The 25,370-nt window shown below is 40.1% G+C and overlaps 1 protein-coding gene across 2 annotated transcripts; it reads right to left on the reverse strand.

Annotated features, from left to right (window-relative positions):
• Nucleotides 1-1,191: 1,191 nt before the first annotated feature.
• lnx2b (ligand of numb-protein X 2b) lies at nucleotides 1,192-25,116 on the reverse strand. Of its 2 annotated transcripts, none has more exons than XM_004073128.5 (10): nucleotides 24,717-25,116; nucleotides 15,849-16,427; nucleotides 14,114-14,307; nucleotides 9,172-9,371; nucleotides 7,434-7,853; nucleotides 6,384-6,527; nucleotides 4,691-4,865; nucleotides 3,019-3,262; nucleotides 2,783-2,944; nucleotides 1,192-2,319 (listed from the first exon to the last, which is right to left on the reverse strand). In XM_004073128.5, exons 2-10 carry the CDS (start codon nucleotides 16,250-16,252, stop codon nucleotides 2,184-2,186), a joined length of 2,079 nt encoding a protein of 692 aa, XP_004073176.1. In that variant the 5' UTR covers nucleotides 16,253-16,427; nucleotides 24,717-25,116; the 3' UTR covers nucleotides 1,192-2,183. The 2 variants fall into 2 exon arrangements, with proteins under 2 accessions (XP_004073176.1, XP_011478281.1); XM_011479979.4 differs by having other exon boundaries at nucleotides 24,898-25,101.
• Between the last annotated feature and the right edge of the window lie 254 nt (nucleotides 25,117-25,370).

Here is a 25,370-nt window from a genome sequence, read left to right on the forward strand (position 1 = left end):
ATGCTACAGATCAGTGGTCAAAAGGTTTATGACCCCCCCCTTTTCTTTTTTAACTGTACCTCCCCACACGAACCCCTCCCCCTGCAGTGCACGTGCACACACGAGCACCGTCTGCAGGGGTGGGCTTCACTTCAGGGTGGCTGCTTTTATGATGCTTTGTGTGTTTTTTTTTTCTTTTCTTTTCACATTTGGTTTTTTCAGAACCAACTGTAGAAGACAAACAGTTTTACTACAAAAAATATTGGCGTCTCCACTGACTATTCTTTGGAAAACTAAGACATTCAAATGTCAAAACACGATTTTCATTCATTAGAATCAATTTCCAAATATAAGCAGCTCCTTGAATATCTGAATTATATCAATTCATATGGAGGCGGGTAAGGTAAACAAGGATTCACTCCAGTAAGTATAGCGTTACTTTGACCGGTGTTCTAAAGTAAAATGTTGTCGTTTGGATATGTAAAAAAATAAAAATAAAAAAACACACTCAAGTACTACGTACAATTAATTAACTTACTGAATCTGGAAAATAATTTTCTCAGAAAAAAATGTTTACAGCTTGTTAAGACGGTCCCTGGTGTGAATGGAACGAGAAGTAAACATTAAAGTAATGACCCAGTGAGAGTAGTGATTGTTCACAACTTTACTCTAGTAAAAGTAAATACTGCAGTAAAACCTCTTTTCAAAAAGGTTCCTCAAGTAAATGCCTCCCATTTACAACACACCTTTGGTTAGATTCTTCCTAGCATTTAAAGGATCTGCTTGCCCCCACATTTTTAATATAGTTTGTGGTTTAATTATTGACTATGATGTCTCAATTTAAATCTGTTATATGCAAAATGCATTGGTTGACCCATACAACATAGTTGGTGTGTGAAAATGATTATATGTTCCACTTTTAATTGTTCTAAATCATGTTTGTTCAATCAGTTATGAAAATTGTAGCCTTACGTTTAAAATTATTAATTTCAATCATGAGTCTGTCCAGCAGGGGTCAGACTGCACCGACTGAAATTAAAATAACCGGATTTCAAATGGAAATAAAACAGTTATTTTCCTGCAGGAAGAACCGACCAGCCTGCTTTTTTAAATCTAAGCCAATACTTTGATATTCACATGAAAGTATTAGAAAGATTAAGAGAGAGATAGAGAGTGATTAATCAGTCCAACTAAGTGACCAACACAAATAGCAGGATTTTGATGTGAATTTATTGACATAATGAGACAGTGGCTAGATTAAATCACACACTGCGTGTTGTGTCTGACACAACCACTGAGTTGTGCAGGAGGTCTTCCATCAATCAAGATGCAAGCAAGGCCACAACAATGAAGAAAAAACTGTTTGGTACAAAGGCTCTTTAAGGCAACGATACATTCTGATTTGTTCTTCAGTACCAACCGAAAACCAGCAAATCATTCAGAAAAAGGACATTTGGATTTCTGAGAAACAATTCAAAGCACTTCTGTAAAATTATGCCAAATGCTTGAAAGTAAATCCTAACCTGCTAAATGTTCCTCCAAAGTATTGCAAGCAGTATTAATTAAAAGCATTTACAAAGAATCATTTCTTTGGATTACTTTACATTAACCATCACATTTCCCCACTTTGAATGGTAACCTGATGACATAACACTCCATGAGGGTAGACGCCAACACATATTAATATGACTTCTAGTCTTATTGATGGCCTGAACAAGCCAAAGCCTCACATTTCAAACAGGAAAGAAATAAAGAACAGAAGCCTCCCGTCAACACATAAGTGTTCTAACTTGTTAAAGCCTGACTGTGATTCCGATAGCCTGATTTTTCCTCTGAGAAATCACTTTTCTGAACGTTTTAAAAGTGCATACATTTTTGTTCTACAGTGTCTGCAGCAATTTCTTCTTGTACAAACTCATTAATAATTAGCTATACATTTCCTTTTGTACACTATGATCAAACTATCTTAACACAACTGCTTTGGACAGAATCAGAAAAATGATTCCCGTTTGTATTTAATGTGTCATTTTAACTGGCATGTGTTTACTAAAAATCAACTCCTATTGAACATTTTGTAGTTCTCATGAACACCTGCTCCATTAAATCAAGACGAGAATAAACAAACCATGTGTCAGTGAAGACGAAAGGGTCCAAGCTCAGATCAGAGAAACCTTTTTTTGGTCGTGTAACAAGCGGGCGCTTTCCTACACCAGCGTACCCGGCCATGACACCACAGTCAGTGTGACTCTGTTCTTCTGCAGCTTCAGCATGGGGATCAGAGAGTTGTTTTTCATTCCCACAGTTGTGGCTCCATTCACTGCCACTATCTCATCTCCACACCTGAAGGAAACAGGAGAGGTTTGGTGAGTAACATCATCCACAGGAGGCAGGAGATCATCACTGTAGTTTTCTGACCGTAAGGCACAATTAGAATTCATTGATTTTTTTCAAAAACATTACAATAGGAATTATAATCTGCGGCCCTTTATGTGTGACTTCTGGTTGAGTTGACTGATGTGGAACCAGTTTTCTGTGGTATAAATGAATATAAATCTGTCTAAATGTTTTAGTAGAATGACTCACTTGACTTATCTGTTGTGTTGCTTCCTCTCTTATGAAAAATACAATATACAGACCCTGTCTGTTTGCATAAGAAAGATGTTATGTATATATACAGATACCTCATCCAAAATTACAAAGGCAGAGAATCTCTGGTATGGGTTTGTCGTGTACGTTGTGGTTTTTGTTAAATTTAATAGGGTCTTGTCCGGTAATGGATTGAGCCTGGTAGGTTTAAACTCACTTGAGACGCCCATCAAAGTGAGCAGGTGTCCCAGGCACGATGGTTTTTATGAAGAAGGGCTGCTGCTGACCGTGGCTCTCCTCATAGCCTCCTACGATGCTGAAGCCCCAGCTCTCATTGTTGGTCTTCTGCAGGACAATGTCCCGGCACCAGTGCATGTGACTGAAGAGAGTTTCAGAGTTGGAGCAAACTCCTCCATGACCAAACGAATCAACAACATTTGAAGTCAGGCTTACCTTGGTAGACCCAACCAGCGAGTCCATTGGGGGGTCCAGTTGCGGTTGTCTTCTCGTGGGTCCTCTGTGTAGACCACTTCATCCTTGTTGCTGCTCTCGCTGTCCTCCTCAGGGTCCTCAGAGTGGGTTTGGATGACGCACAGCTCCACCTGGGACTGAGCCGTCTCCGCCTTCAGCACAGAAACGGCCTCCTTGTAGGTCAGTTGTGTCAAATCTACACCATTGATGCTCAGCAGAATGTCCCCTGAGGAAGCAAGAGCAACAGACAGGGTCATTTCAGTTTAGTCTCACACACACCAGGAAAGGTAGTTTGCTTCTAAAAGAATTATTTTGTGTTGTGCTTTTCCATTAGTGTTTGAACAATGGGTCCTCAGAATACGTTTTCATTCCTATTGGTGGAAAACCTTCATTTATTCATCCATCTAAAAGACACCACCAAAACTACAGCCACTCAACATTTTACCTACACAACTACACGAAGCATCAATCTAATGAACGGAGAAAAAAAACTGCTCAGCATTAAGATACAGTTCAAACCCCAAAAATAAACTTGTTAGCATACACATTTTTGTATGTAGAGCCTGAAAGCTGTTGCAATAACTTGTGTAGCGACGTGTCAACGTGAGCATTTTAGACACAGAAGCCTAAAGCGTGCATATAGACGCATTTGCATAAACTTTTCATTGGCATTGGCTGCTTGCACGTGCGTTACCGAGGGTGGTGTAAACGTAGCTTTAAAGCTCGTCCAAACGTGAACAACAACACAGCAAGCTTATTTATACTTCATTGCAGCCATATATTGTACGATATTTCCCAATTAATAGCCATTGTGCAGTCCTGAACTCGTCCTAAAGTTTACTCTTGCCTCACATCCTTTGAGGTCTGCTAACCTGCTCCAACGTGTTGCCCTTGAAGCCAGACACTTACAGACTGCTAAGACTTTTCTGTGGTCTCCCACCATAGAAGAATCAACCACGACAAAGAAATGTGCCCCACTGTTGAGGTTTTTGAGGGTCATCAGAACATTTTTGGTTGTTTGGGGAGTTCTTAATGGATTTTCAGGGCTCTGTTGAATTAAATATCCCTCACGAGTCCTGGTCAATCCAGAAGTTAAAGGCAGGAAGAAACCACATGTGCTTCTCAGACAGGGGGGATTTTTAATTGAAGAATTAAAGCTTTTGCTGCAAGAAGTCAGTTTCTGAACATTGTGTTTACAGAAAAATGTCCATCACTTTTCAGATCAGAGTCACAACTAAACAGCAAAATATCCTGAAGAGGGACAGTCAAAACATTTGATATGGTTTTGGATGTGATTTTTATTTTTAAACAGCATGCCCTCTTGAGCTCCAAGTATTTATTGTGTGTCCCGGTAAACATTGTGCTGTGAAGTGAGTGTTCAATATACAAAAGTATAAAATCCTTATGTCATTTATAATAATATTATATTTTGTTTTAATATTTTTTAATCACTTTTTGCTTTTTATTTGTATTTCAAAATCAATGTTTTATTGACTACAGATTCATTTGTTAAGTTTGGGGATGTAACTAAAATCATATTAGACATAAATACAAGTGTCTTCTGAGGAGAAAGTGTGTGTTTTAATAATGACCTGCATTAATGACGTATTCCCTCAGCAGACTAATACTGATGTGTTGACGTGCAGCGCTGTACCTCTTTTGATGTAGCCCTCTCTGTGCAGACAGCCAACCGGCTGCACGCTGGTGATGTAAACAGGCAGCCGGCTGCGACAGTCTCTCCCTCCAGCGATGGTGATGCCCAGAGAGTGGCGGGGCTCCTTCTTCAGGCTTACATTCTTCTCTTGAAAAGAGAACCCAGAGGGGGGGTCCTGTATGAAGAATTGAGTACATTCAGAAAAACATGGAATCCTATTAAAAACGGCTGTCCTCCTATAAAATTATGCACCATTCCTGCTAATGAATTCATCTTTTCTGCTTCTGTGGGTGCATGTCAGTGCTGCCCATTGATCTCAGCCTCTTCATGGCCCGGTGACTAAACAAACCCCTCTTAGAAAACCCTTGTAAAAAAACAAATGTGAAACATTTGAGATGGAGTCGAGACGTTAGGATAAAAGCCACGTGCGAGGATCAACACACAACCCTCGTAGTGTAAAAGATGTGAGGAAAATGACAACTTCAACCAGCCTCCTTGTTGCTCGCCGGAGTCTGTAAACTGTCAAAAAGGAAGCTTGGAGGAGGGGGGGTCTTCCTCTCCACAGCAGGGAAGCCTCCCCCACACCCAGAAAGACAAAAAGCCTGGACTCTGCAGGGGAAAGCTAACTGCTATCAGCTTTGATCCTCTGCCTCTCAAAGAATTAAGCAAAAAAACAACAAGCCAGCGGCCTCGTAGCAGCAAAGTAAGCAGCACCCCAGGCCTTTTGATCAGGACAGAAGACGAACACAGAGAAGAGCTTTCATCTACACTCACCAACGCAGGTGTCTGCTCCTAATGCTCGTCACCTCCCGATGAAGTTTGCTGGTACTTTGAACTAAACAGGACTGACAATGAAGCAGCTAAACTGCAGAGGAACTGTTTGCTTAAAGACCCACTCTGATGGAAATTGTTTTTTAACATGTTTTTATGGCAGTTTTCTGATGATGGAGGGCATGTATATAAAATGAAACTTAAAATTGCATTTCTGAGTATTATTTAAATCGTTGTGAATCAGAAGCAGACAAAAAACTGCAGTTTAAAAAAGATTGTAGTGGTGTCGTAAAAGCTACAATCGATAGGCCACAAGCTCCCCGCTCAACTGCTCAATTTGGTTTCATGTATGTCTTTGTTTTCCTCCTCTGAGCTCACACCTGGCTCTAAACTGTACAGCTAGATAGGTCCAATATTGCTCAACATTGTTGTTGCACCAATAATATTAAGTTGGGGTTGTGAGGGGCTGTAAGCTACAGGTTGAGAGTGTAATATTGGATGATGGGAAATGGGGGAAGAATTGCTTCACGCCAACAGTCCCACCCACAACTCAGAGACGAATTTCTGATGAACTACTGCTGCTCTACAGAAACTATGTCCTATAAAACAACACTTTTTTTAGTTTTTGGCTGAAAACGCCATAAACACAATTGAAAGATGATTGGAGTGGAATTTTAAAGGACCTTGCTTCATTTAACAGCCCTGAGCCATTGAGGTCTGGATACTTGTGTATGTTTTCAGAGCAACACAACACAACACAGAACTGTTGTTCTGTCTAAAGCTTAAGGAAGTGCATCATCAGCACTCCAGACAGGAGCAGGATGGACCATCAGAGGAAGCCATGCCAGTTTGTAATGGGCACAAATATACGCTAAACAGATGACTTTTAGCTCTTTGCGTGTAAGGTATTATTTCTAAATACCTTTATGTAGGTGGACTGACGTCTGAAGTACTGTGGATCTGGCGCCCTTCTTGCTCTGGCGTGCTGTCCCTCTCTGCCGTTTCCACCGTCCTCCACAGTATCTGCAGTTCTCATTACCACAAAGTTTACACGCATCTCACTGGTCTAAGTTCACAGAAAAAAAACAAAACCCTTTCATTAGTCAAAATGTCATTTAGAGCCCCATGCATAATCTTAACTCTACAGATATTTTCAGTTCTTTTACACGTTTTAATAACCTAAATGCCCTGTTACTAGTTTGGGTTTCCTAAAAAACGATGAATGAAGATTTCTCTTGCAGAAATGCAAAACCTCGCTTGGGTTTTCTAATTTATTAACAGTCAACTTTTTTGTTTTTAACTCTGGTTGGGTATCAGGAGCAAAACTGATCCTAATATTTTAAAATCTTCTTTGCTTTGTTCTTTTTTTTGTGAATTGTCTTTGAGAAAAATCTGCTCAATGACTAAATGCAACCAAACTACAGATAATATTGGACCTAATGAAAAACTAAATGCACACGATTTATTTTAGTGGCATATTTCAATAATTGCTTTCAATTGATTTATAGATTTTCAGTTAAAATGTTGGACTAATCAAGATGGTCACATAAAGGAATGATGGAATATGTTAGATTTGTGACATTGATAGTTTTAGGTATAAATATGTTTTAAGCTACTGTGCTGTGAGCAGGACATCACTGCAGAGCTAGTCACTGATTAACACAATGTGTCTCTGAAAACTGATAAAAGCTAACTTTATATTTAATGTTTAAATTATTTTAAGCATTGGTACAAGTCTAGAGAACTAAATCAAAAAACAGCCTTTACAGAAAATATTTACTCTTAAAACAAAGTCCAAACAAAAGTTTAAAAAAAATTGAAAAAATTGAATGCTGAGCTTTTGACAGACAGTGGATTTCACTGTTAGGGACTTCCTTGGCCAGGATTATTGTGTACAGAAAACCTGTTGTGATGACCTTAAAACGAAGTGTGTGAGAAGGGGAGACTTGTCATCAGTTCTGTAATCTTCTACCTGTATGATATGGGCTGCACTTTCAGGTGTTCCATGCCTCAGGTCATGTCCATTGATGGCCAAGACTTTGTCGTTGTTTCTCAGTTTTCCATCTTTGGCCGCCAAACCGCCCGGCAACAGATCCAGGATTACAACTCCACTAAATTCAGACTTGCGGATGAGTTTGATGCCAAGCGGTTCCGACCGATGACTTTTTACCAGCGTCACATGCAGAACTGGGGTCTGATTAAAGTGAGTGTTGCACTGTGGACTGCGAGGGGGCTGAGAGGCAGTAGAAGGAGAAGGGTGGGGATCAGACCGTTGACTGTCCCTTAACTTGAAACCTTTCTCCTGCATAACAGTGAGCCTGACGAGGGATGGGTGTCGCAGCACTGCGATGGCCCGGGAGTGAGGAACTGAAGCCAGACTGACATCATTCACCTAGAAACACGACACCACACCCCAAACAGTGTCATTGAGAAGGCAGCCATACACAAACACTGCTCTACATAGAGTTCATGCACACAGAAACATGCTGCTAAAGAAAAACATATTTCTCAAGTCTAAAAAGCTTCTTAGCAAATTATCATTTGATGTTAGTAAACTTTTAGCTCCTGTTATTGAAAAAAAAATGATGAAATGTAATTTTCCACACCTGATATGTCATAAAAGAGAAGTGTCATTATTCTAATATAGAAAAAAATTTCAAGCTTCAGGAGGTTCCTTATAAAACCTTCCTTGTTTCTTATATTCTACATAAAAATGCTGCATCTGTAGTTTCACACACACAGTTTCACTTCATGGATGTGTGGTCATACAGCCGTAAGGGAAAACTTATATTCACAGGTAGAGACATACATTAAAATAGCCCACCAGTTCCGATTCTCTCAGAACAAACTTTGTATGATAATTAGCTAATTTCTTGTCTGTATTGTGTTCTGCATCCTATTTAGCTCTTGACCTTGTCAATCAATCTCCTCCATGCTGTGTCTCCTGTACACAATGCTTTCAGCTTGCCAGTTTTACATAAACCTATCATGACAAGATATTTGTTTTTATTCTATAATACTTGACTTCTTTTTCTATGAAGGTTTGAACTTTGAGAGTTTAAACAAGAGAGAGCAGTGTGAAAATGTTCTTGTCTGTCTGACAAGAGTCTATAAAATGTGTATTGAGCAGTTTACAGCCTTAAAACATCTGTAATTTGTAGATTTCACCTATCTCGATAAACGAGGGAACTGTACTGTACTTCTACTTCTTAAGGCAAAATATTCAAGAGAAAATCAAAACCAAAAATGAGGTATAATTCATTTGAAAAGAGATTAAAAATGTAAACATTTACGTTTAAGTGTCCACCCAAACAGGCAACATTGCTCATTTTGATATGGTGCGTTTATGTCTGGTAACCCCTCCTTGTCTTTCCTTTTTTAAAATCAATTTTCAAATTTTTTCTTTTCTTTTAAAGTAAATTTTAAGTTGATTATTTCTATGATGTATTGTTATTTTAATGCATTTTTCTGTTTTGTGAAGCACATTGAATTACTTTGTGTACGAATTGTGCTATACAAATAAACTTGCCTTGCCTTACCATGGTGCTAAAACTCGTTTATCCAGAATATCTACTTTCTTTTCCCCATTGGATAGTAATGTGTTTACAACACAATGACAATGAAGCTGCAACATTTTTGGACAAACCTTTGTGTCACGCTGAAGGAAAAGGTTGATGTTCAAAATGCAATCCCAGCATTTTGTGACTTACCTCTAAGATATGGTCTCCTGGGGCCAGTCTGCCATCACAGGCTGCAATCGAGTCACGGATAATTTCCTGGATGACTATGTTTCCCAGTGGCGTGTTTTTCCCCCCAACAATACGCAAACCCAGGTCTTGCTCTGGCTCTTCTCTGAGCAGTTCCACCACAATGGTTTCAGCCACCAGGCTGGATCGGAGTGGGGTGTTGTCTACAAAAAAAGAACAAGTCAACTAAACTACTGACCAAACTTCAAATGGATACAGGACGACTGTTCAAAAAAAGCCTGGAAATACATTTGCAGCAGTTATGACTGAGTACAGACTCAACCGACACAGCAGCAGAACATGACCTACTTTTAGCATCTATGTGAAGTTACAGGGAATGCTTCACACTTGGTACAGAGATAAACAATAAAACCAAAGCTGCAGTTATAACTCAGATATTATGATTACGTCACAGCAACAATCAACATGTTAAAAACATTTTATCTACATTCATAAACCCAAAGGAAAAACATCACAGCAGACCAAGAAAAAATGACTGAGTTTGATGGTTTCCAGCATGTTAGGAGTGCATCTTTGTAAAATAATTAAAGTGCATAGTTTTTGGGAAGGAGAGCCGATAAATTGGGATTTTTCATACATCTAAAATGTGCTAAAGAGAGGCTGAAAAAACGTCACCCTAAACATTATTATGGGCATGACTTTCCAAGAACACTTTTTTATGGAGGGTATATAACTATTGACAATTTAAATAAATAAAATCTAAAAACATACACCTCATCTGTCCAAAGACATCATATGAAGACGTAAGTAAAAACTGAAAGAACTGAAATTTAAATCGCTGAACTTTGCTGTAGTTTGTGTTGTGAGACTTAAATCCTTTCTTTTTAATCCAACATTAAAAAAAACGGATGAAAAACAGTTTTTTAGAATAAAAAACATTTATGTGGAAAGTTTAGTTTGTATGTGCCTCCATTCACTCCACAGCACTACCTTGTGTTCATCCAGTCATTTGTTAGGTTATATAATCAGGTTAATTATTAAACGTCCTTCAGAAGGGAAATTAATATACAACATATGCATGTTAACATATAGTAGAGCAATAATGCACAAACATTTATTTAAGATGATTATTCCATAATAACTATATAGATTAGAATTTTTTTACAGTAAAAAACCTTTGTTTAAACCTTAATTACGGTACCCATTTGTCTGTCAAACAACAATCTGCATTTAAACAGAAACACATTTGCGAAACACTGAAAGTATTACCAAAAACTTTAATGTCAGTCAAGTTAAACTAAGTTTTTAATTAATCACTATATAATGTTTGTCTTTTACCTGAACTAGGGTTGGGCGATGTCCCCTAAATTGGCCGTTGACGATGTTTGCTGTCAACCATCGGGATGGACGATGATATCGTCGTGGGGGGGGGGCTATTTTTAATATTTCGCTATTACATAATTGCTATTCGTTATTTTACTTTATTACTTTCTTTTATTTCCCAACTAATGACTCATCCGCGATTATCCAGTATAAACTGAAGGAAGTGACTTTAACAAAAAAAGTAACAAACAAACTAGAAAAGAAATGGTCCGCTCCCGCATTTAACTAGTCAAGTGGACCGGCGGAGCGCGGACTTACAGCTTTGTGTTTGAGTGGAAGGGGGGGGGGGTGCTTTGTTACATGAGCGCTATGTGAGGGAGATTTAGAACTGCGATCCGTTCCGCAGCTCTAGGGGAACGGGCTACCGAACTCAGAACCGGGTCTAAAAGTGTGCGTCTGAGCAGAGGATCGTCAGCACACACAGCGCTTTGGGGCGGTGTAAGGTTCAAAGCAGAAATGTCGCTCAGTCCTTAGAAATCGTTCAAACAATCACGTGGATTTGTGTTTCCAGTCGTGTCCCGACTAAATAAAGGCTGATGTTATTCCCACATGTTTACATGCAGCCAAGATGCAGATTGCAGCACCACCCAAAGATAATGCTGTTGGCCCGTGTTAGCATACTGTACTGCTAATCCTGGCTTCTTTCCGGCTCCATTCAGAAATAGCACTGACCACACGGATTAAAATTCAAATGATGAGCGAACAGGCGTTTCATAATAATCGTAACATTATTTATTTATTTTTTTTTCTTAACTTGTCCTGTCCAACAGCTGGGCAGTCAGATGAGAGCTGAGGGCCTCTTGGGTTGGACATATTTTACTTTAACAAGAGGGGTTATTAATCTTCAGACAAACCAAAGGTATGTCTGAATAAACCCCTTTTGTAATTGAGGCCAAACTTTATTAATTTCAAACATGTCTGAAAATCTTTGGTGTTGGACCGGACGGAAAAGGAAAGAGGGGAAGAAGAGAGAGGGACGTTAGAGAGAGGGGGGGTAGGGGGTGATAATAGGAGGGGAAGGGGGATAAGACCATGAAGCAGCATAAAGCAACAAGTTTACTGGTTGTTAATCATTATGGTAAGGTTTAAATGTAAAAAAAAAAAAAAAAAAAAAAAAAAAAAAAGGGCGGAGCCTGTCCACACACACACTCAAATGTTATAAACACACCTGTTAGTTGCAAAAATGTCCACCTGTCGACATGTACACAAAACAGATAGTGTTCACACGCATACTTATGCCTTAAAACCAACTAGTGTGAAATATTTCAGTCATTCAGTCTGTTGAGCTAACACCTGTGCTCAGGTGAGTGTTTATGTTCTTCTAAAATGGATGGTGGAACGTGAAAAGAAGGAGGGAGAGTGCCCAGCCATCCCCACCCCAAGACCCCCACCGCACCAGCAGCGGCAGCCGGAATCCCCCCAACGCCACACGGGAACCGGCAGGGAACAACCGCCGCCCGGGCGACCAAGCCCGCCACCCAGGCCAGGGCCAGCAGGGCCGCCGCATGCCCCCAGAGCCAGAGAGCAGGGAGGCACGGAGGGAAAGAGGGCGCCGCCCCAGCCGAACCAGGAGAGCAGCCCCCCCGCCGCGCCGGGAGAACCCAACGCAGGGCCCCACCGGAGAAGGACGCCCACAGCCCCAGACGAGCGCCCCACCACCACCCAGGAGTTCCGGGCATCCCCCCGCCCCAACCCCAGGTACGAGCCAGGACCCCCCAAGGGAGACCCACTCCGCACTCCAGGCAGCCATCCGCCCGGCCCACGGTTGGTCCAGGGAGGAGCGAGGCAGGGGCCCGCCGCCCCCGCCCAGGAGGGGGGAACCCCGGGGAAAAAAGAGGGCCCACAAGGGGTGTTGTAAATATGGCCCGACCAGGCTCGGCCACAGTTGGAAATTTGGCGGGGCCCAGCACTCAGGAGCAAGGACCAGAACCCACCCCCCAGGGACACGAACACCCCCGGCTCAGATGTAATGTGAACCCCCCCACCGCGCGGAGAGAGCACCGCCGGGCCCAGGAAGCCAGCACCCCGGGGACACAGCCGCCGTTGCAAAGGGGCCCGTACCCCCCACCAGGGAAGAGGCAGGGGACAGATGGTCCTAGGTCCCACCTTCCTTGCAAAATGTGTGTGCGTGTATGTGTGTTTGAGAGAGTGTGTGTGTGCATGTGTGTGTGTTTATGTTGGGATGTATATATTTAGGGGGGAGGGGTGTGTGTACTAAGGGGGGTGTGGTTAAAATTGGCGGGTAGGGCACTAAGGGGACATCTCCTGATTACTCACAGTGACGTCCCCTCACCCTCCCCACCAAGGGGCCCTAAATGTCTAAGGTGCGGTTAAAATTGGCGGGTAAGGTGCTAGGAGGACATCCGCTGCTTGCTGGCAGTGATGTCCAAGCACCCCCCCTACCAAGGGCCCTACATGTCTAAGGTGAAAATAAAACCGGAAGAGGGGGGGCCCACTCCATACGGCAACCACAGGAGGGGGGCCACTGCCTAGTAACCCCCCCCCCAAGGCTAATAATCGTAACATTATTAAAAGCACGTTTAGAAGATCGTCTCGTATTTTACCAAGCTGACATGTCAATGTATAAAGCCGCTTGGCGCTGTTTAACATTGTTTTGTATTGAATTGTTACATTCAATAAAGTTTGAGAAAAAAAATAGCCGCTCGGCGGAACTGATATCCGCTTCCGGTTTTTCAAACCCTACTGCGCATGTGCGAATGATTTATTCCGACCGAAAGTGTGACCCATGTGAACGTTTGTTATATTCTGAAAACATTTTTCTGGAACCATGTACACAGTTGAATTCTAATCCGACCATTGATCCGGTCAAGATATTTTTCACATGTAACCGCGGCTTATGGTGTCGACTCCCAGCGTGGCGGGGGCGTGGCATCACGATGGTGTCTCTCCATCGGGATGTCAGTCACCCATCACGATGGACGATGATATCGTCCATCGGCACAACCCTAACCTGAACGATTTCCTATGTTTTAACAGGTCAAAAAATATGAAAACAACAGAAAAATCAGCTTTTCAGTAGATTGACTAAGCTCCACAAACATCTCCTTTAGTAAAGAAGGGTTCCTTCTTCAGAGGAATAGGCTTTCAATGAATACGTTTGTTACTACATATTTCAGTTTTCTTACAGAACACAAAGACACTTGAGGAACAAATCTAGGTGAATGTGCTACAGCAGACTGTAACACAGGTTAACAAACTGTGTCAAAGAGTGTTTTGCTTCCTGAACCTGCCTGGATTATGAACATCTGTGAGCTGATACATGTTCCTACAGCTACGCTGATGATTCACCTTTGTTAGATGGAACAGATCTTTGATGCTAAAAACAGCCTGTCCTGCATGTGTCCCAACACTCAACCAAGTGTGGAAATTGTTACTGTTTAAGCTGACAGCAAAAACAAAGGTTACATATTGACACTGCAACACAAACATCTTATTGCAAAAGGAGATGTAGTAGAATAAAATATCATGTTTAGACAGGAAAGAGACACATGGGATTAGACAACTCAGTTAAAGCAGTGATAGGATGGTGAAATGACCTTACCCTCCTCGCTTTCCTCAAAAGCTGGATTGATTAGACCAGGCTCGGGCTGATCTCGGGTAGGATTTCGAGACAGTGTTGCTGAAAGCTTCGCATCTCCAGTCATCCCCCCATCACCCCTACGTCCTTTTAATTCATTCCAAGAGGGCCTCTTCCTCTTCTCTGCCTCCTCCTTCAGCCTTCTAAAAGCAGGACATCTAAAGAAGAGCAGACACATACATTCCAGACACTAGGAATTGTATTCTTAGAAATGAATCATCTTAATATTGTGTATAAATAAACTAAAAAGACGGTGCTAAATCTGTCGTGTATTTTTGGAACACTGTCAGGTGAAGATAAAAAGAAAAACAATGTTTTGAAACTACAAATAGATAAGAGAAGCTCTATGTAAATGAAAATTCACAGCAATGCAGGGTGTCCGGTGAGACAGGTTGAGCCTGGTTTAGTCATTAAGAGCTGAAACTGCTGCTTGAACATTTGGGCTGGACTTTGCATCCTGAATATTTGCACAAGGGGCACTGCAGCAGGGCAATCTGCTTCTCAAAATCAATTACGTTATGTCACACCATCAGGACGCTAAGCAACACACTCCCCATGACCAAAACAAGACAAGTGACCAGTGTCCTGTCTTGAACTCACTGCTAGAAGAAAATTAAAAGTTTCCAAAATAAAAAAAAGAAAATACAATATTTACATCCGTTAAAAATTGCTATAAAAAGGAGAAAAACTAATGTTTGTGGTTAAAACTTTTTGGTAAAAATTTGCAAAAACCATAGGAGGCCTATCAAGTATTATGACAGGAGGTTGATGGATTTTGCATGAGTAGCTTAGGAGCCTTTTATGCCATTCATCTGTTATCATAAAATTCCAGGGTGAAATAGAAAACACAAGCAGTTCAAGTTTGTGAAAAGAAAAAATACTTCAAGCACATCCGAAAATTCCAAAATTATTTTAACCATAAAAATGAAGAAACTAAAGTGACCAAACTAAGGTCAAGACAACCCAAGAAACATTTTAAAAAATGCTGATAAAGCGCGTACAGCAAGAACAAACTCATGGACAGATGATAAAGATTCTGGTGCATGTATCAACAATGAGGTTTTTCTCGTTCGGCCTACCAGGTATTTTTGTATTAGTAAATATTACTGTACTTATTATTGAAACGGTTCTTTTGAATTTAGAATTTAGAATTTGTATGCAATTTCCATTAAAATATATAATAAGATAGAATAGAATAGAATAAGATTTCACTAAAATAACCTAAAAGTGACAAAAAAAATGGAAAAAAAATCCTCCTGCTGTGAAGTGTTTGGTTCAGACAATCTAATAATTGTATGAGAGTGTAGTTTATTAGATAAATCTAAAAGCTACCCAACATCTTACCTATTTTGAAAGCCTACCTATTTTTTTTTTAATCCAAGTTTCCACTTTACCAATTTAGATGAAGACAAGTTGCCTGGTTCCGTCCAATTTGTAAAACATTGGAACTAAATTGCTTTATTTGGAGACTACTAGACGTCAGTGAACCTTCCAAAGCCACATCCTGATGTTTTGTTAGATAGTAAACATGAGAAGCAAATGCTCTGTTTACTGATCAGGGCCTTTGGTCAACAAAAGTTGCCTTTCGTGTGAAATGCGGAAATAAAAATAAATATACTGGTACATAAATATTCCTTAATAATTTGGTGTGAGCAGAAAGATATATATTAAAGTACTACTTTCACATCCAGATTCCTACCTGTTCTGCAGGTGAGGTTGCAGCTCACAGCGCTGCATCTGCTGCTGGCACTCTGCGTAGTGGGGGCACATCACAGTTAGCTTATCAAGCAGGTTCCTCACCAGCAAGCTGGAAGGACGACACTGTTCAAATTCCAGATACTGGCGATCCACTGGGCAGAAGTCCTGGTCTTTCAAAAAGTTGCTGAGGCAATAAAAGCAGTAAGTGTGTCCACATGGGGTGTCCATAGGTTTGAGTAAGGGCTGTAGGCAGATGTGACAAATCAACTCGTCGTCCACTTCGTCAAGGTACTCATAAAGGTGGGTTTCTTTTCCTTCATGCTGCTGCCCACAGTCTTTACAGACGCGGGCCCATGACAGACCGGACGTGCTGCTGGTGGCAACTTTGGTTTCCATTGTAGCCATTTTTAAATTAAGCTCAGTTCAACTTTTTGTGAAAGAGTTTGATATCCTCTGGTTTCCTCAAGAGCTCATTTGAAAAATTCAAAAGACAATTTTGACTTGTCCAAAGCTACATTTGTGCATATGGCAAAGCAATAATAGTCCAAAGCAGACTGTGGTATCTCCCAGTCTTCATTTTCTGTGAAAAGAGAAACATAGTGAGTTCTTCAGCACAAAGTTTAGCCTATCGTACTCCAATCACCACCTCTACAGAAAATCACAAACCCACAAAGAAGCTCATATATGAATGATACAACCGTTTCCTCTCAGCAAGTTTTCTGAAGAACAAAAGGAAGTCTTGTCACAGCTTTTAGCAGAATCTAAAAAGGTGTGAAAATGAACAGAATTAACACTCTACTTAGGATCAGAGTGCATTTTTCGCTCAGATCACTTCACTCTGTTAAATGAGGCATTATAGACTCCAGTCAAACTGTTGAATGAAAGAGGAACACCAGTTAGGGACTCCACCTTCTGCGTGAAGAATTCTAAAATATCTGGATAGAAATTCAATCCCATTACTCTTGGACCCTTCAGCACCTAGATTCCAGTGGCCTCTGCTTTGGTGCAGCTCCAAAACTTTTTATAGAATACATTTCATAAAGAGAGAACTTATGAGTGCATTCATAAGATGTTTATTCCTGATAAAGATATAATTGCTTAGAGTTCTCTGGCACACTACGTCGTAGAAAAAGATGTTGATAGAATGAAGTCACTGCATTTACCTCTCATTTTTGTGACCCCATGCAAGTTCCTGGCTCAGAAAAACAGCTGCTTTATCCTCAGAGTTATTGAAGTGACTCACCTCAGATGATATCTCAACACACGCAAACACAAGACAAGCCTGAAGCCTGAATGAAACCAGAGATCTACCTCCCCAGCCGCAACACATCATTAGAATAATGCTTGTGTGTGTGTTTGTGCGCACCCGTTTGGATCTTCACATAAATTCAGGCTACTCCGGTGTGAGGAATGCAGGGGAAGGATTGGTATAACTCAGCAGTGTAACATAAAAGACAAAAAGCCTGATTCACTTGTGAGACAACATCACTGTTACACATATAGGGCTACGAATATTGATAGTTTTAGAAAATCCACAAACAGATTTCTTTGAATTCATTCAGGTGTCATTACTGGCTTTTTGTTCATCTTTACTTTCTGCAAGCAGCATTATTTCCTGTAATGGATAGTAGTTACAGATCCAGTCACAGAAAGAGAAGCATCAAACTATAGTATTGTGTTGACACCACATGACTTCCTGCTAGATTATGAAATCAAAGAGAAGAACAGTTGAGTTTGGTAAATAGGAAAATGGTGCATAACACAAACAATTCCATTAGGTTTTATATAAAGTTTTTTTTAAATGTATAATAGCAAAGACTTCTTCATTCTTTAGAAATAAGACCACAAAGACTTGTTACTATGAAACCACCAGAAACCTTCCAGTTCATATGTCTTCTTAAAGTAGGACAGTATCTTGTAACCACATGTTGTCAGAGTGCATTGAATAAATCCTTTCAAGCATTTTCTGCCTGAAGGTCTTTGGCTCAAATAGCATAGCATCACATCTTAGTGCTCGCTCATCGTTTCTAAACTTCAGATACTCACGCCACATTAACCCAGTATTTTTTGGACAATAAGGGACACCGGATTACAGAGCAAAATCAAACTGAGAATGAACAGTCTATTTTCATATGTAAGGTGAACCAGTTTATAGGGCACATTAAACGAAACAAAACCATTTAATATAATAAAACTACCCAGAATACCTAAAGAGGCAAGAAGGGGATTGGTCAGAGAGGTTGATGGGAAGTTATGTACCGTAATTTCCGGACTACAAGCCGCTACTTTTTTCCTGCGCTTACAGCCCTGCGGCTTATTCAGTGACGCGGCTAATTTATGGTTTTATCGAACTCAGTGAATAGTTTGTATTCTTTATCTAACACCAAGCACAAGACATTTAGATTCAACACACCTCTAAGCAGCCAAACAGCATGGACTTGACTTCAGGTCTTAGACACTTCAGTCATGGTTCAACAAAATGAAACACGCATGCCCAGCCGCATCCCAGAATCCTTTGGGGCCATTAGACCCAACGTGCACGTGATCGCCGCTACAATATGATGAAGCTTTCAAGTTAAAAGCAATCGTTAAAAGCAGCTTAAAAAAGTCCACCGTCACCAACGGGTTTGGAAAAGCCGGTTTGCTGCGTGACGGAGAGAACAGCGCATGGAGTGAATTTACACTCCATTTACGGTTTCTAAGGAAACCGTAAAAGCGGAATTTTGCTTTGAAAAACTCACAGCCTCCGTGTGAGCTGGAGACATCTTCTCCTGCTGATTGAGCTGCGGGGCCGATGGCAGTCTGAAGGCTCCCACACGTAACAACGCATCCGCCCCTCATACACAAAACGTACAGTATTAAGTCCGATTGCTTTGCACAGAAACGATTTGCTCCGTTCACCGGCGCAACGGGGACGAAGTGCTCCTCCTTGAAGCAGCCCTGGCCAGAGGTGTCGGAGTAGATAGGAAGGGGAGACAAGGAGCGCGCGGGGCGGGAGCGGAGCGCAGAGGCTTCTGAATTCTGACGCACGCGCCGCACTGAGGCGCGCGTATCACGCTGAGGCGCGCGCTTTTCAGTCGTCGCTGCTTTATTTTACTAGTGTGTTTTTTAACCAGCCCTGTTACTCCCATAACGCTGCCGCGACACAAGCGGAAGGAGAGCTGTACCCGTTCACCCCTCCATGCACTGCTGATACTCATTCTTAAACACGTACAACAGTATGGCGAGCCGGGCATTGGCCCCGCCTTTAGCCCCTAAGACTCATGGGAAATGTGGAATCGCGGATGTAAATTTCCTCATCATAACTGAGGGATGTAATGTTGATTATATGGTTACTGTTTGTAATTTTATGTATGATACCTAGATTGTCAATAAGTAAAAAAAAAAATGAAATAAAAACACCATAACTGAGGAACTTGTGAACAGAATAGAGGTCCATGCTGTTTGACAGATATCGATACACTCAAGTACATGAGCCAGAGGCAAAGCTGGAACCACCCACAATGTGCTAATGAATTGCACTCACTCTGGGATTCTAGCCGTGATCTGTCAGGACGACAATATCGCCTAACACATGCGCGGCTTGTACTCTGCCGCGGCTTGTGTATGTATAAAACTAATTTTACACATGAAAATGGGTGGGTGCGGCTTGTAATCGGGTGCGCTTTGTAGTCCGGAATTTACCGTATATTTTCTACTGAACTGAATCCAGACTTTCAAACCTGTATGACCTTGTTGATATTTACACCGCACAACATCTACAGAGCCAGGGGGGAAATCATTACCATGCAGTATCCAAAAGCAGTTCTTATAAAATTGAGGCTACAAACTGAGGGGATGTGGGAACTTCAAGATGAAATTGAGAAGAACAACAAAGAAAGGTTCTCTGTGTGTCAGTGTGTGGCACTAAACTTTGGAACGGGTTAAGTAATGAGCTCAACCATGTTCAAATATCCAGATATTCAAGAAAGGGTATAAAGAAACTCTGATTTCATGATATGAAGATAAGAGGAGTTAAGGATCAACAGGTGTTTGGATAATTTCAAACATGTGTGAACTTGATTGTGATGAAATAATCAAAGCTCTTTTAATTTAAATTAATTAATTTTAATGTGCAATAATGATAACTGAAATATTTTAACTACAATCAATACGCTATCAATTTTATTTACTTGATCTGCAATGTGTATGAATAATCACCTGTTTACTGTGATAATGTGTTCTAATGATTGTCAATGATTATTACATATCGGTCACCTAAAGTGTGAATCATTAATAATTACTGAAAAGATGTAAGAATTCTTTCTGATCAATATCCATTTTGTTACTTGATAACTTTATCTGCAATGTGTGGCAATGAAATCTGGATTTAATGAAATTATCTCCTGATTATAATCAATGAGTATAACATATCAGTTACATGTGTGTGGTTCACGTTACTGTTTACTGAAATTAAGAATCATCAATAAGCACTTGATTTTGTAACTTGTAAAGAATTTCTGATCAGACCCGGATTACGATAAATATGTAAAACTATAAAATGAATTAACTCAGTAGGGGTGGGATTGTATAAACTCGCTTCTTCCCACTCTGTTTCAAGCAATAAATCAAGCTCTACATGACTTCAGTTAATAATGGCTATATTTAATGAAGCAAATGTGACTTAAGTGTGTGTGTTTTTCTATCTATGCATTTCATCATTTCTGTAATGAGTTTGATAAATCGGTGTGATTTTCTTATTGTATTGACTACAATGCTTGAAATATATATATTTTTTAAATCAAACTGTTATTCGTGTTGCCTCTCATCTGCAATAAGCAGCTATTGCAGTTAGTGCAACACGACAGAATAGTAAACATGTTTTTGACAATCACTCTCAACGCAGTTTAGTTGCAACACATAAAATACAAAACAATACTACCACTTTTTTAGTTCATTCTCTTGAAGCACAGTACGTATCACTCCACCAGGGTCCTGACAACAGTAGCCGTTATTCTACAACAATTGTGGCTTTGGAGTTTACCAAAGTCATACTAACACATTTGAAGAGATTTTTGAGCGATGTGTGCCACAGTGAACCAGTTTCAGAGTTCATACAGAAAACGCACGGTCGATTTTTGAGAAAATTCAAGAATTTTAGTTGCGCCTTTTGGACTAAAAAATACAGTACACATTATTTTTTTGTTGGATCTATCATCAGTTCTAGAAAACATGAAAATGTACAAGGTCATGCAATATTACATTGCTGATTTTCTAACTCTTAGCTCTCTACATTTACAAATAAAAAGGATACCAGATAAAAAACTGTAACTTTTGAAAAGTTACTGAAGTGTTTTTTAACACATAAGATTCACAGTGTATGACAGCATCATAACTCCCCCATAAATAAATAAATAAATAAATAAATAAAATACAAAGTGTCACAACTTTCAGGTACTTGAACCATGGAATAAATTCCTTCAAAAACTCAGTCAAATAAAAAAAAAGTTTTTCTGTTTTGTTAGTACCAACCACTGCTAAACACAGCCAGCTTCAACACTGGAACACATTATTCGTTTGAAGGCTGTAATCATGTGATAGTTTAAGCTTTTAAAGAAAATATCTGCAGCCCAGCAATGTCCTCCAAGCTCCACGAGGATTACTAGAAGTGGCATTTCTTTAAAGCCGGCCCAAATATCTGACTCTGGTGACTAATACAAGTGAATCACATGTGCGGCAGCCGCTCCCTCAGCGATTGCAGGTTAAGCAGTGGTTTGTCCAATCCGTGGACCAGGTGAGAACTGCGTGAAACGGAAAACTAAATACCCATTTGGATCATCAGTGAACACTTCTGAATCAGCGTCTGACTGTGACTTAATCAGAATAAAGGCTTTAGTTTTAATACAAGATATCCGAATGATCCTTACAGTCTGAGTAAGGTTTTGAGTCAGATGATAATGAGATATGATTTACGTCAAAACAGATTTTGTATGGTTCCAGTGCTCATGGTAACCCAAGATAATCAGCTCCCAACAGCACTGTCTCATCAAGCACTGTGTCATTTTTAAGAATCAAAAAACCTGCTCATAACTTCCTTCTTCTCCTCAAATTACTTCTTCTTTTTAGAGCTGCAAACAACAGAAAAACCTTTTTTTTTATTTATGGAAAGTGATGGTTTGATTCATATAGAAATCTTCAGCACCAGCATCCAAACAAATGCATTTCCTTTTTTTAGTTCAAAGCAGTATTTTATATTTTCACAGTCAAAGATTTTCTATAGCAATGGTCTGTAATTTCTTTTGCTTTGCACGCAATTGTCGACATTAACAGTTATTTTAGTTTAGGGAATAACTCCAAGACCTCCCCATGAATAAGACTGACCTTGTTTGAAGCTTATATGAACAATACAAAATTCAATACTCTAACCACAGAGAAGATCCCAACCAAACTCTGCAAACGGATTTTACTCAAAATGAAATTTAAACTTTAGACTCCAGCAAAACTGTACCCCATCAGGAAAGCAATACATATAGGAATTATTTGTTTCTTTATAGAAAAAATACAATTATGAAGATCTCACCATTGATTTTTAAATCTTGATTTAACTGATAGTGCAGATGTTGCTTTTGGGATAATCTTTACTGCCTTTATTGAAAAACCATTAACAATTTTGGTCTCTGAAAATTACAAGAATTTTGTTTAGGGATTACTAATGGGGATTAATCACAAACCAAATCCCAAAAATTTAGACTGTTTAACTGTGAGTTCACAGAAAAAACAAAAAAACAAACGTCTAGTTCAACTTGCTGAATGAGATGCATTTTCCTCCTTCTGTTTTTTGCTGTTGCTACTAAATCTTTAACATATGACCCAGGGCTGAAAACTATTCATTTGTTCTTTATAGGATTAGCTTTTTAGGGGGATAAGTTAAAACCTTTCAGTGAAAGAGGTAGATGTGTTTTATTTTAAAAAAAGACAACAAAAACTGTTTTCTATCTGGACAGAACTTCAAGTTAAAGTAAATAGAGTTATCCAAACAGACATTACATCATATAACAACAAAGGAGTCCTAGCAGGATGTCACTGCAGGTCTTTGCCCTTTCATATTAGCCAATTGCATGTGAAACACCACAAACCAGTTTTATTGAATGCACTGAAATTTCAACCAGCAGCAGGGCTATTGTTGATCTAAATTGACCATCAGTCCTTATTAAGAAACATAACATAAAATCAACAAATTCATTAATAAAACTGTCCTTGAAGTTTTATGGGTTTTTTCCCCTGGTAAAAATCTTGCTGTTAGTTTTGAGTGAAGGAATTCATTTTTTTCAAGAAAATGTCCACTTTTCTTCACGAGTTGTGGGAAAAATGTTTTAGTTTTACAAAAACAATGCTTGATAGAAAGGGGGCCAAACTGTCAGCTCAGAAGAACACCATTCAATTGTGACTTTTATGAACAACGCAAAAACAACAAGTTTTGCAATGACGAGAATTTGCTAAATGGGTCGGAGTGTGAGTATCTTTGTTTACTTTTCTTCCCAACATACACAAAAAGTCCAGATCTGTTTTCTAAACACAGAAGTTCTCAAAGTCCCACTCTGATCATCTTTTGATTTATTGTAAAAACATTCCCAGTGGTCTTTTAATTATTATCCAGTTCTTAGCCAAATTCAAAGAACCTGTTTAATTTTCTAAGACATAGTTTCTGCAGAGCTGCAGCAGTTCATCAGAAATTTGCCTCCGAGTTGTGCATGTTGGCACGGAGTAAGCCTGTCCTCATTTCCCATCATATTTTTGTTTACACTCTCTCCTGCTAGCTTACAGCTCCTCACAACCCCAACCTAACATTACTAGTGCAACAAAAATGTCAAGCAATATTGGAGCTATCCAGCCGTACAGTTTTGATTCAGATGCCAGCTCAGACGAGGAAAACAAAGACGTTAATGGATCTATTTGGCTGGAAGTGGATGCATCAGAATGGAGCAGAGCAGGGAGCTGGTGGTCCGTCCATTGCAGCTTCTACCTCACAGCTACAAGGTTTTTCAAATGTAATTTTATGTCTGCTCCTGATTCACAACAATTTTGATTAAAAAAAGTACTCAGAAATGCAATTGTAAGATTAATTTTCAATAAATTTGCCCTTCATTAGGAGAAAAGTGCCATAAGAACATCAAAGAGCATCAAAAACACACTTTTCATTGGAGGGGGTCTTTAAACTTTTTTCGCCTTTGAGAGCACTTTAAAAAAATTGGAGATCAGACAATCTGAAATGTCCTTTTTGTCTGAAAGATTTAACCCTTCGTTTAAAAAAAAAAAGATCATTTTGAATTTGATAAGGTAAATAGGCGTTTGAGGGAATAATGTACTTTGACATGCAATCGAGTCCAAACAATAAAAACGAATAAAATGACCACAATAATTTTCTTTTCAATTCAGTTGTGTACATCATCTTTGTCCTCCCGACAGAAAAAGAAACCGACGCCATCATGGCAATGAGAGGATTTCTATGACTTTTCGCCGCCGAGAGGATCTTTATCGTCGAGTTGACACTGCTGCCATAAATAACTCACTGTCCCCTTTTGACAGTCCGCTGCTCCTAATCTATGCAGCCCTGTGACAGACCCAAGTGACAGAGAAGGCAATAAAAGTTAAGCAGATCCGACTCTCTCTGGACAGGTAGAGGGAGCAGGACGACATGGCTTCACCTTCAGCTCAGCCGCTAACAGCTACACACCTTTGGCATCAAAAATCACTTTTCTGTCGGCAAATGTCCGAGAACTCGAGTCTGTCTATCGACGCAATTCTTCTTCAAATATGGAAAGTCGTTTGTTGTTGTTTTGTTGTCGTAACGCCACCAATTCTCTCGAGTCGATACCAAAACTTGTCTTACCTGAGTGAAGGTTGGTTTCCGGAAACAGCTAACGCGTCGCTAGCTTAAACAAAGAGCTCCCGGTGAACTCGGACGGAGAAGAACGAATTTAAAACGACTCCCAGTGGTCTGGACAAGGTTCGAGTCCCCCCGGCGTTCCCTCTGTGTCATTTTGACCGCATAGCTGTGGCCAGGTTCTCACCCGCTGCTGCTCCAGGTGCGGCTCAACCTGCTGGTAAAGTCCGGTCGACTTCCCCAGTTTGGAGCGAACACACTTGTGAGGGTTGAGCGCAGGAGGAGTCCGCGCAGGTGTGCACTCAGTCCAGCACGCGCCACCCGGCTCAGCACGAGGACATCCTCCACCTCCACCTCCACCCCAGCACACAAGCGAGTCCCTTCAAACACCGTCAAACAGCCTTTTTCGGTTATAAAACACATCAATCTTTTTATTAACAGGGGTGGGTGGGATATAACGAATTACAAATACTCTGTTACATCTAAGGGACTTTTCTGTTATACAACATTCATTTTACACCCAAAAGTAGTTATACTGCACCACAATTTTACCTAGATAGATTAGTAAAAAAATAAAAAAGAATCCTTGTCTTGCTCAACTTCTTTGGGTTGTTTCTATTTAATTTTTTCTATTTTTTTCTCCTATTTTGTGTACTATTC

This window comes from Oryzias latipes, chromosome 10 (genome assembly GCF_053564925.1).
Source record: "Oryzias latipes strain Hd-rR chromosome 10, Olatipes_Hd-rR_3.1".
Taxonomy (NCBI): Eukaryota; Metazoa; Chordata; class Actinopteri; order Beloniformes; family Adrianichthyidae; genus Oryzias; species Oryzias latipes.

Excerpts from the sequence above, each read along its gene's own strand:
- lnx2b (XM_004073128.5), bottom strand. The coding sequence starts at position 16,252 with ATGGCTACAATGGAAACCAAAGTTGCCACCAGCAGCACGTCCGGTCTG. Across the intron at positions 14,308-15,848 it reads CAACCTCACCTGCAGAACAG|ATGTCCTGCTTTTAGAAGGC; the intron begins GTAGGAATCTGG and ends GCTCTTCTTTAG. Across the intron at positions 7,854-9,171 it reads CAGGAGACCATATCTTAGAG|GTGAATGATGTCAGTCTGGC; the intron begins GTAAGTCACAAA and ends TCGTGTTTCTAG.